Consider the following 12,924-nt stretch of genomic DNA (forward strand, 5'->3'; position numbering starts at 1 on the left):
ATGATATAAAAGAAGGATTAACCTTGTTTTACTTGGCCTCAAGGGACAGAACTGAGAGGCAGAAGAATCGCTAAAGATAAAATGTATAATTTTGATTACATGAGATTGAAAAGCTTCTGTACTAATGAAATCAAGGTTGATAAAATCAGAAGGGAAAAATTAACTGGAGAAAAAAATCTATGCAGCAAGTTTCTCTGATAAAGATGATATTCAAGATATATAGGGAAATGATTCAAATATATAAGCAAAAGAATCATTCCCCAATACATGCATATACAAAATATATATTGAATGGGTATAGGGAAGATAGTGACAGTGAAACCAAAGAAAAGAAAGGTGAATCACTTATGCATACTAAAAATGCACAGAAGAGAAGAAAGTACAAAGGCTGACAGAGACAAGCAGCATAATTTGGAAAACATGATACTAAATTTATTATTTACTTAAACACCAAACTGTACATAAAAGATTTTGTGGTTTCAAGTTGTAATCACTTTTCTCTTCTTTGTTCATGGAAATGTTCCTGTTTGTTGGGGTTTCTCAAGTTCAAAATAACAAAAAGTAAAAATTATTTTAAAAAATCAGATAGATAGTTACAAAGTAGGGGAAGAACAGGAGGGTAAAAGGGAATGGGACAACCTTACTCTCACTGAATTTGGCTTAAGGAGGAATAACATACACACTCAATTGGGTATCTTATCCTGCAGGAAAATAGAGGGGAAGGGGATAAGAGGGTATAATAGAAGGAAGGGCAGATTGGGGGGGGGGGGTAGTTAGAAGCAAACTCTTTTGAAAAGGGACAGGGCCAAAAGAAAAAACAGAATTAGTGGGGGACAGGATAGGATGGAGGGAAATATAGTTGGTCTTTCACAATATAACTACTATGGAAATGTTTTACATAACTACACATGTATAACCTATAGTGAACTGCTTATCTTCCCAGTAGGGGTGGGTGAGGAGGGAAGAAGGGAAAGAATCTGGAACTCAAAGTTTTAAAAAAACAAATGTTTAACATTGTTTTTTTCACAGGCAACTGGGAAATAAGACATACAGGCAATGGGGTATAGAAATCCATCTTGCCCTACTAGAAAGTGGGGGGGGGAGAAATGGAAGATATAAGAGAGAACAGATTGGGGGAAGGGGTATTCAGTAGGCTTGCTATTTTGGGGTGGGGAATAGGGGAAAGACGGGGAGAAAAATTTGTAACCCAAATCTGGTAGAAATGAATGTTGAAAGCTAAAAATAAACAAATAATTTGGGGGAAAATAAAATAACCCCTCCCCAAATCAAATAGATAAGGGCACTTATGAACATGTATTTCATTTCATCTCAACTGGTCTGCAGTTTTTTCTTCTTTCATCTAAATTCAGTTCTGAATATTGAAAAGTCTATTTTTCTTCAACAGGGTCCTTTGTTCTCAAAGAGGATCATGACTTCAGGGAGATGATGCTGTGACACACGAGTAAATTGGATTTAAGTGAGGGAGGGTTGTGCAAAGTCACCAGCCTCATTTTCTCCTCTAGAGAGGAGATATAGATCAGGATGACTGAAGATGACCCAGGATGCAGTGGGTAACCTTGGCTTTTTCAAGCTAAGGTCTTTAATAGGTCTCAGTATGACTGAGTCATTGCCGATTCAGTGATTATAGAAAACTCAGTAACATACAAGTAGGTCTTATTTTTCACTTTCAAATACAGTTATACCTAAAACAACATCCTGGGAATTCAGAAATCTAACAAATTTTAGTCCTGATTTTATACAATATGATCTACATTTCAATTAGCAAACACATCTATATTCATCCCCAAACATTTCTAATGATAGGGAAGCAATAATGGATATTTTAAGGGTCAAGTTTTGAAAAGAGACATGAACCAATATGTTTATTGTTTAGGGTAGGTTTAATCAATAGAATTAAATATTTACATCAGATAGTCCCATCTTGTGACCCAGCTGAAAGCCATGGTTTAAATTTATCCGTGCAAATTAATAACAACTAATGATGAAACTGAAGAAATTCTTAATTGCAATTGCTTGTCAGCTGATAAACTAAGAGGGGGGAGGAAATTCTAGAGATTTTTTTATTCTCTTGAATACTGTTAGACAATTTTTTTTAAAAACTTGAAGGTAGGTTAAAATTTGGTCCCCCCGCCCCCAAAAAAGCAAAATATCTTATCTGAACATTTCATCTAAACGTCTATATATTAAAGAATAAAATATTTTTGAGAACAGCATTTTTTATTCTTCATAGTCTCAGCATCTAGCACAGTGACTAGCATAATGGATACTTAATAAATACTTGCTGAACGAATTAATATGTCAATAATAACCTGATCTTGGAGACAAAAATCAACTCAGGTTAGGGCTATCTTTACTGGTGCCACAGCAATAAGTGACCGTTCTTGCTGAAAATGATGAACAATAAACATTTGATTCTGTCCCTTGGCTAAGCTATCCTTTAGTTTCCTCTCCCACCATAGCCTCCTGGTTCACACAGGCAGGGCCTGAGGGTAATATAATGTGTGGGTTTGGGAATAAGGCCTATGAGCTAATCTACAGGTGCAGATGAGGTATTTGTGAGAACAGATATTTACAGTATGCCAAGTAAAAGGAAAACATGAAGAGATAAGAGGAGAAAGGGGAAAAAAACAAACCCACAAAGACCAACGGCATTGTGAGATTACCAAACTATTCAGGAAAGGAATAACATGATGATGAAAAAAGCACAAAGGTCAAAAACTATTAAGCTATTCTTAAGATTTTTGCTTTACTACAATGAACGTAAAGCTCTTAGAGAACAATCAGATTTTCTGGGAGATTTAAGATTGGACCCCGTTTTATTAAAGAAAAAATGTAATTTACTTAAATGTTATACAATCCAACTTTAAGGTAAAGAAAGTCCCAATTAGGCTGAGGAAGTTTTCTCCAAAACAGGGAGAGAGTTAGGGAAAAAGGATGCAACTGGGGATTCTTAGCATTCTTGGAGCTAGAGTTTTTTGTTTATCTGTTTTTTACATTTGGCATTTTACATTTTACATTTTACCTTGGTGGAGTCAAAAGAGCAACTGAAGACTTGGGTTAGAATTCTGGCTCTGCTACTTACTATCTTGGGCAAATCACTAAACTCTAGAGCTCAGAATCCTCTGAAAAATGAAAGGTTTGGATTAGAATCTTCTTATTCTAACTTTATTCTTCCTCTTCCCTGATTACAAATATGTAGTCAATTAAAACATTTCCACATTGCGGCCCCCCCGCCAAAAAAAAAAAAACCACAACAAAACAGCTATCCTCTTCTGTATCGAGTACTTTACTTTACTTTATTTACACTGTAGTGAGTCCTGTAGCATAATGCTGATAAGAGCTCAAGACAATATTATTTGGACACATTTATATACCACAACTTGTTCAATCATTCCCCAGTTGATGGGCAGTCCTGCAGATTTCAATTCTTTGCCCCTTCAAAAAGAGATATAAATATTTTTGTACATCCTCAGAGCTTGTTTTGTTTAGGACGAATCCCTCCTTTAATCTACCCTTCCTCTAATTCCTAATTCCCATTCTCTCTCCCTTTTCCCTGTTGAGTGAAATGTATTTCTGTAATTTGTGTATTTTTCAACTGTGTGTATTTATACTTATTTTTGCCCAGTTCAATTGAAGTGCAAGCTACTCCTGCCCTCCCTATCTTCCTTGTTTGGACATCTAAATGATTATGTAAGATAAATTCCCCTAAACTTCCTTCCACTTTTACCTGTCCCCACCTAGTGTGTTCCTCTTCCTTTCTTTTTCTATTCTTCTTTTTAGATCACCAAAAGGTAACAGAACCACTTCCAAGTCTTGTCTAATTTGACTCTCTCTATGGCCTCTGATTATGTTAACAGGATTCTTCAGAAGGCTCATGTATTTTCTCCCTATATTTGAATGTAAACAGTTTATACTTTTTTAGTCCTTTATTATTATACATTTCTATCTCTTTTCATGTTGCTCTTCACTACTTTGCTAGAACTTCAACTTTTCTACACAACTCTGGTCTTTTCATCAGGAAAGCATGGAAGCCCCCTATTTCATAAAGGGTTCGTTTTTTGCTTTCTGAAACATTATATTACAAGCTCTCTGCTCCTTTATAGTGGTGGCTGCTAAAGTTTGTGCTCTTGAAATGATGGCTCCTCATTACTTGAATCTTTCCTTCTGGCTGCTTACAATATTTTTTTTTCTTTGTCTTGGAAGCACTAGATTTTGGCTATCACATTCTTAGGGGTTTTCAGGTCTGGATTTGGCTGCCATATTCTTGGCAGTTTTCCACCTGAGTTTTCTCTCAGTAAATGATTGTGGATTCCTTCTATTTCTACTCTTCCCTCTAGTTCTAAGACATCGGAGAAGATTTCTCGAAATAAGATGTCTAGGCTCTTTTTGGGGGCCTAGGGTTCAGATAGTATAATGATTCTTAAGCTTTTTCTTCTCATTCTGTTTTCCAGGTCAGTTGATTTTTGCAATGAGATGCCTCAGATTTTATTTTTTCCAGTCTTCTGACTGTGCTTTAATATTTAGGTTGCTTTACAGTCATTGGCTTCCATTTGGTCCAATCTAATTTTCAGGAAGTTTGTTTTGCTTGAGCAAGTTTTGTACTTCTTGTGTCATGCTACTGATTCCTTTTCCAGTTCTCTCTTCCATAGCTCTTATTTCTTTTCCAATTTCTTATTAAAAAGCCAATAAATTTTTACTCTTTTTAAAATCTCATTTCTCCTCTTCTAGATATTCTAGTTGAGTTTATGCCCAAACTGTTTTTCTCTGAGAATTTGCTTATAGATATTTTGGAGACATTCTCTTCTTCTGGGTTTGTGTCTTGAGATTACCTGCCATTATGGTGCGATTCTTTTTGATTTGTTCAAAGTTCCAGCCTACTTCCTGACTTCAGACTTGATATTAGGATTGGGCTCTGCCATCTTTCTAGAGGGAACATCTAGGCTGGTCCTGTTGCTACTTTCTTAGTGTACTGAATGTTGTGTAATTCCAGGATCCCAGGGACAGGCTAGGAACCTGCCAACTTTCAAAGTTCCCAAGATGGTTTGATACAGGGTGAAGTCTGATTGCTGTCTCCTGTGCCTCACCCCACACCTACCCCCCTTGCCCTTTTCTAAACTCTGTAAGTTCTGATCTGGGTTTGGGTATGAGCAAGAGTGGAATACTAATGGACCCAGTCCCTAAATGCCAGCTGAAAAACTGTTAGTTCAGAATGGAAGAATTTATAGGCTCCCCTTTGGTCTAGGATTTCTCTCTTGGTTGTTCTTCAGGCTGTGCTAAACATTGGAAATGTAACCGTGCTCTGCAGGTCTATGGTACACCACTGCTCCTTTCTAGGCATGCCACTCAAGGTCTCCCTACCACTAACCTGGAATGTCATTCCTTTGGTATCCTTCTCAATCTTCTCTGGATATGCGGCCCAGAACTGGGCAATGGGTAACATAGTTGACAGTTTGCACCTGTCCCAGTGCCCAAGTATTGGTATAGGACTTCTTTTTATCCTGGTGTACAGTTTCTCCCTAGGCAATGGAGTGATCACACCCAGGTGCTCCTGGCCTGACTCCCTCCCCAGTGTCCTCAGACTGCCCAGTCTATCTCCCTATGACAAAGTAGGCTAGATAAATGACCCATGGTAACTTTTTATGGATTTCTCCATCGAAATTCTTTCTAGAACATTTTTTAGATTTGCTTAGCAGAGTTTAGTGGAGGGGAGCTTGCTTCCTACCATTGTTCTATCTTGGCATCATCCCCATGATTCTAACTTTGAAGAAAGTGTAGGGATGTCCAGTTTTGGAAGATGGTGTGGGAAGTCAGAGATGATAAAATCGTGCACTTTCAGACTGTTAGAATCAGAAATGTTTTAGTTATCAAATCTATCCTACCTGTCTATAGGACAAAAAATACCTAAATGATACTAAGAAAGAATCCGTTCTGATTTTTTGAGCCTACACCACTCCATTCTAATACTCCGATCATGAGACATAGATCACTGGCTTTTGATACAGTAGTTCTATCATTATTACCCTCCACCCAAAAAGCACACAAAAAAGGCTCTATTTGTACAAAAAAATTTATAATTACTCTTTTAAAAGAACAAAAACAAACAAAATCCTTACAACTACTTATATACACAACTACTGGAAATGGTTGGATAAATTATGGCCCATTAATGTAAGGGATAGGGTGGGTGGGGAGAACAGTGAGACTTAAGAATGACCACATTACTGGGGCAACAGTTCTGCAAGAATTGCCCAGGGACACTAAGAAGTAACTTGTCCAAGGTCACATGGCTAGTATGTGCCAAATGTGGGACCTGAATTAGAGCCTTAACACTTCTGATGAAAAGCAATAAATATAAAGTATTTAAGAAAATATGGAAAGACTTATATGAAGTGATACAAAGTAAAACTACAAATAACTGAATCATGTACCTACTGGATAAAATTTATTTATGTTGTTGTTCTTAAAGAAAATAAAGTCAGAAGGAGCATAATTTCAAACAGACATGGCATGGAATGTGGTATATTTGTTGTTTGTTAATTAATTTGGTTCTATGTTGTTAAATGCTATGAGTTTTATGTTAGACTATAATACTTATTTTCTACATCTATTTATCTTGTTTATGGTTATTTGTTTGTAATGAAGTTTTTAAAAATTCTAATTAAGAATCCTCTAAGTCTGTATTACACATCACAAATAAAGAACTATTCTAGATTTATGCTCAAGTCTCAGTTATGTATTTTGTCATCTTTTCTGGGAAGATTACAAATTTGAAAATCAAATTGAAAATCCCCCCATAGGTTTAAGACAGAGGTAGCTACACTGAAATCTGGGCAAGTCAAGTGCCTTTCTTGGGTCAGTTTCTTCATGTAAAACGAGTGAGTTAGACTAGATGACCTCTGAGGTCCCTTTCAGTTATATATCTATGATTTTATTACCAAATTAAGAAATGACTTTATGAAGCCCATAAGATAAGGCTAAGGGGTAGACTATATGCAGAAAAAGGAAAGGAGATTAGCAATGAAGATTGCTAATTTTTTCAAAATTTTATTTTAGATTCAAATGCCAGAACACAAGTAGAGAATAGAAAAAAGAAACAAAAACATATCATAAACTTAAGTATTGGAACTTAAATACAAAGTTAGAAAGAAAAAAAAGCATGTCATGCACAGCAGAGCATAAGGATTCAAAATATGTAACAATAAATTTTCATTTCAAGAAAGCCTATAAGATAAATAACACTTGTTGTGTTGAGAACTGTTCATCTTTTCTTTGCTTCCTTGTGAGTTCTTTTGTTCTCTGATGTGCAGTTTTTTACTTTGCTCTTTTTTCCCCTCAATCCCCCTTCCAGAAGGCCACAATAAAGTTTAGATATGTTTCTCTATAGCTATAAATACATGCATGGGCTGTTAATTTGTGTAATGAGTTCATAAAAATGGTTAGGGAGGAAAAATGTTTTGAAATCCAGCAAAAGGGGTCTGAAAAACTGGAGTTTTAAATTTTCACAAGAACACATAACTCAGTAACTTTTAGATGACTTTTATTTTCCTTCCTTCCTTTGCTGTAAACCCAACCTCTAGACAGAGCTATTCTTCCAGTTTCTGCTTTTTTTGGGCTGGAGGGATGGGGGGAGAAAGGGCTGGGAAGCAAGGAAATTTAATCCATTCAAAAATAATTTTATAAGAAAAAAAAAGTACACTACACTTTACCCTCGATTACAAAACTCATACTTGTCTTTCAAAACACATGTTATTGACACTGTGGTTTGACCTTCAAACATGCAAACAGTAAATACCTAGCTCTTCCCCATTTCAGTGGTCTGGAGCCTGTTCTGACTGTAAGACACAGGAACACTTCAAGAGAGGGTGCTAATAGAACAGGATTGGCATTTCTAGGGAAGCTTGACAGTTTCCAATCAAACCACATTAATGAATGTTTTCTACAACCCTTGAGCTTCTGCAGTTTGTTCAACAAAGAACACACCCCAATCTGCACTTCCTCTGCAGCTCTGTTTTCACTTGGAAAATTCTGAGAATTAGTAGCACCTTTCAAAGTACTACAAGACAGTCAAATACCAAATAACTTTCCATCTTTTCAGATACTGGCTCATCTAAATTTAGATAGGACTTCTGCTATTTAGACACAGACCCAAAGAAGTTTTTGGCCACCAATGTAAGGAAATAGATGCCAGCTGAATAAAGTTGGCACTTAGTGGAGCAGAAAAAGACAGGAGAAGCATTTGCACAAAGGCTAGAAGAACTTGTAAGTGCATACAAAGATCTTGGGGGGTGAAACTATAAAACATATTTGGAATTTTTAAATGACTCTTTGATTGGGTAGAAGAATTTAATTATGTTATCCATTTTTATCAACTAGAATTTTCAACTGCCAGTATAGTAACATTTATGATAAATACCTAATTTCTCTAAGGTGATACATGATCCTCTTTAAACATGAAAGAACTGCGTTTTTATAAAATAAATGGGGAAGGTTCGTAGATATTTCTTCAGGGTCCAGGAATAGTAGGATCAAAACTAACAAAAATACTGTAACTTCAAAATTTAGAATCATACTTCTGAAAGTAATGTAAGGACCAATGAGAAAGACTCAAAATGCAAAATAAAATATATATTTTTAGACACTGATGATACATGTTTGTTACAATGGTTTGGGATTTCTTCCCTGCCACTCCCTCCCCCCACCAAAGATTGGAAAGAAAATGGGGTTAGGAATAATGTCGCCAAAACAAAAATAAGAAGGTCATTAAAACATTTTTTTTAACATGCAGAAGACAAGAAATCCCAGAAAGAAACACAGACAAACAGAATGGCTTTGAAAGTTACATACCAAATTAATCATATTCTTAAAGAGAAAAGCAAATTGTAAGTAATTATGATTTATATTTCCATATAAAATCTTTTTTTTCCTGAGCAATGTCCTATGCATATTTCTGAAGCTATATGACCATGTTATACTCCTAGCTCAAGAAGAGAACATCTTATACAAAATATAAACTATGTTTAAAAAACGTTTAGAAAACTATGAGAAGGTAACTGCTATTATCTTACATATTTTCTCAAAATTTTATGTACAGAGTCAGTGAGAGGGGAGGCTCAGTTGCCAATGATCTTTGGGAGCTAAATTTAATATTTTCAAAATAAAATTCAATTCAGCAAGCATTTATTAAGTGCCTACTATATGTCAGTGGATAGGCAAGGATAAAAATACAAAATTCGAACAGTTCCTTTCTTCAAGGAGATCACATTTTAATAGGGGAGGAAATAAAACATGTACAAAGATAAATAAACACAAAGTCACTTGAGGGAGAAGAGTGCATTACCAACCAACCGAATCACATAATGCTTCACAGAGGAGGTGGATATGACTTGAGCTATTAGGAAGAAAGTGGATGGAAGTGAATTCCAGGCATGCAGACACATGGAGAAATAGGAGTTGGAATGATAAATTGGAGAACATTTAGTCCTATAAAGTCCAGTGGGACAGGAATACAGAGTTCCTGAAGGGACTGGAAAGATGGGAGGGGCCAGGCCTTAAGTTATCAGGCTGAGGAATTTATAGTGTAAAAGCTCTCAGATTCATATTACCCCATATAAAAATAGAGTGGACAAAGCAGAAAAATGTCAAAATCATCAGTACCCCAAAGGGTCTCAAACACAGAGAATAAAGTTAAGAGGTAACCATTATCTTCTGGTATAAAGGAAAGCTTCAGTATTTCCCTTAGATTGATACCTGAGCATAAAACTGCTGAATTAAAACCGTGAATACCAGTCAGGAGCAGATTCTTTGAAAACTCTAATACTCACATGTTAAAACAAAGCAAAACCATCACACTTGCTGGACAGAACTGATTCAAATTAGGTATTGAAGGGAAAGGATGGGAAATATAAAAGTGGTATAATATGGGAGATAGGACCTGTATGCAGGACCTGTATGCTCAGTCAAATCTGAATATATGTTAAAGGCAATATGTTTTACTATAATAAATGACAAAGGGGATACTTTCAGAGACACATGGAAAGACTTGTTTAAATGGATGCAGAGTGAAGTAAGCAGAACCAGGAAAACAATTTGTGCAATAATAACCTGCTAAAGACAAAACAATTTGAAAGACTTCAGAACTCTGATCAATGCAATGACCAACCATGATTACAGAGGATTGGTGATAAGCATAATAGTCCACTCTAAAGAGAGACACAATGGACTCATGGTTCAGAATGAGACATTTCTATTTTGGATACGGTCAAAGTGAGACCTATTTTGCTTTACTGTGCATATTAGCTAAATGGGTTTTTTTTTATTTCTTTTCTGTTTGTTTTCTGATGGGAGGGTGTGTGTGTGTGTGTGTGTGTGTGTGTGTGTGTGTGTGTGTGTGTGTGATAGAGAGAGAGAGAAAATAGATTTGTTCATTAAAAAATTAATAAAAAAAATTAAGGCAATATAACCAGTGGTTTAAAAATTATTCTAGTATAGCACATATTAGAATTTTCTTTTCTGTAACCATCTCCATACATTTGAATTTCACCATGTTAGTCCTATATGTTTGTGTAAATTTTTTAATAATTCAAAAAGTTATACAATTAAACACAATTCTACCTCATGCTCTATTATTACATAATTCATTTGTTTATTTACCATTCCAATGCATTTTCTAAGGATGCTCCAGATACTGAAGTCATTTCTGGAAAACATTGGAGATGGCAAGCTTGTTCTGGGAAAAGAAACAAAAACAGAGATTGCATTTCAATGCTAGTAACTTAAGGAAAGAAAATCCATGGTTATTTATGGCAGTATTGTATTCAGCCAGATGCAGAGAGACAGGAAAAATGAGCAGCTGGAGCTTTGCCACAGGTCAAGCAAATGGGAGGCTGTCCCCTGTATTGCACTGTTATTTTGGCACCTTTGGGGTTTCTAAGGAGAACAGTTATTGCATAATTCTATCTCTTCAAGACTCTTTTAACCTCAGGCCTATTGGCCTGTTCCACTCTAAGTATATTTGAAATACAACCCTTGTTTTAGAGTCCGCTGCAAGTGTTTTGTAGATTAAATATCTTCTATGATCATTTTGGAACTTCAAAACTAAACTCCCTTGGACAAGGTGAGAGATACCTCTGCCTTATTAAAAGCAAGGTATTCAATCCAATTTAACTCACCAGAAACCAAAAAGGTTCTAATATAATCCATAGATATCTTGAGACATGCCAGTAGGCATCTAATAACTTGTTTTGGCATTGCGGATAAAAAGAGGTCAAAAAGTCACTAACGAGTCTTTTTATACAGGTCTAGAAAATGTGAATTGAAAAACAATAACAAAACTATAAAGGCAAATTATTAGGGCAATGTATTACACACATTACTAATTCCTTTTAGAGCACAAATGTTAAAAAAACAGAACACTACAGTTTGTTGACTTTAGAGCAAACAAAAGTTTATATACCACATAAGAATCTTTATAGTCATCTGATCTATAAAAATTTTTTCCACACTTAATTTTTAAGAAGGAATACTCACTATCAATTATAATGATGACATTCTTAACATTTTTCTATTAATAATTAATATACAATGATACTTCATCCAAAAAATCTGCTAGTTGATGATCACAGATGGTTTCTAAATGACACATTATGAAACTATCCAAGAACCAGCAATCTTATAAGATATTAAAATGAGTCAGCTAACAGGACTAAAAATCTACTGCATAGTACTCTTTATTTTCATAATTATTGAAAAAGTACTAAATCACTTACATTTACTATCCAATCTTGGAGCTGTAAATAAACTTATTTTATCCATGAAAAAGCCAAATCAGAAAAATAACATTTTATGACCTCTAACAGATTTTGGGAAAATATTGGTTGCTCAATGCATATCAAAAGGTACTTTCAGGTCATCTCTTCCTCAAGCCTAAAATACAAGTGCTGTGCATTTTCAAAAAATAAAAGACAGTTTGGGGGGGAAAAAAGAAAGTGCAGAGTAATCAAAATTTATATTTGATGGACAGAAGTATCCATTTTTTCCCAAGGGATTAAAGCTTTCAAAGTTACTGGATAGGAAACTTTGTATTTTTAAAAACTGTTTAATATTGCAAGAAACAGTTAAGATTTAAAATCATTTTTAGTTTTAGAAACCATTACAGAATTAGTCTGCAGGTAATCTTGTCCAAGAGCAATCTACTATTTTTATTTTCATGACAAGATAAACTTATATTGTGTTTTACAAAGGAAGATCAATACTTAACTTATCTAGAGGTCAGACTTCCAATAACCTTAATTATCCAGGACACAGCCACAAAACAAGAAGGGAAAAAAGCATTTGAGTAGCAAAATGTTATCACAAAGCCCATGCACTTTACTTTGTAGGAAAGGTGACTTCATCCTCAAAGCTCTCACTAGGACAATTAATTTAAAACAATTAAAAGCAGGAGGATACACACAGAGAGAACAACAGAAATGATTGCTGACAGCAGTGAGAACAGACAGAATAACAAAAAAGGCTGACAGAAGAAATATAAAAGCATAGCAGTCTGGAGCCACTTGGTGTAGGGGCAAACAGCCATACACACCTCAACAGTTCCTAAGGACATCACTGTATTATGCAGCAGTATAACTGATGTTCATAATGATGTCTCTGAGTCATTAAAAAAAGGTTAAAATCAAGGAAATGAATATAATATATTTAAAATTTTTTAATTTAAAATGGTTAATATTTTTATAGAAACTTTAAACATGTAAACCAGTTATCTGGAAGTTCACTTGTGGAAAAAACTTCATATCCAACCAAGCCAAAATACAATAATATGAACAGGAGAAATTAAAAGCGATCATTTGGATTTTCAGATTATCTATCTATCTATCTATCTATCTATCTATCTATCTATCTATCTAT

General features: G+C 35.1%; 1 protein-coding gene across 9 annotated transcripts in view; it reads right to left on the bottom strand.

Moving 5' to 3' along the window:
* Positions 1-12,924, bottom strand: part of OSBPL1A (oxysterol binding protein like 1A) — a 359,956-nt gene that overhangs the window by 42,438 nt on the left and 304,594 nt on the right. For 8 of the 9 annotated variants that reach the window (XM_069099804.1, XM_069099806.1, XM_069099802.1 and 5 more), the window contains one exon: positions 10,672-10,747. In XM_069099804.1, coding sequence (XP_068955905.1) covers positions 10,672-10,747 — 76 coding nt within the window. Of the gene's footprint in view, positions 1-10,671; positions 10,748-12,601; positions 12,667-12,924 lie in introns of those variants that run through there. The other variant, XM_069099810.1, reaches the window with a different exon arrangement.

The sequence above is a fragment of the Petaurus breviceps genome, unplaced genomic scaffold (assembly GCF_028583685.1).
Source record: "Petaurus breviceps papuanus isolate PSGF00001 unplaced genomic scaffold, PetGlider_PUasm1.0 38, whole genome shotgun sequence".
In the NCBI taxonomy this organism is placed as follows: Eukaryota; Metazoa; Chordata; class Mammalia; order Diprotodontia; family Petauridae; genus Petaurus; species Petaurus breviceps.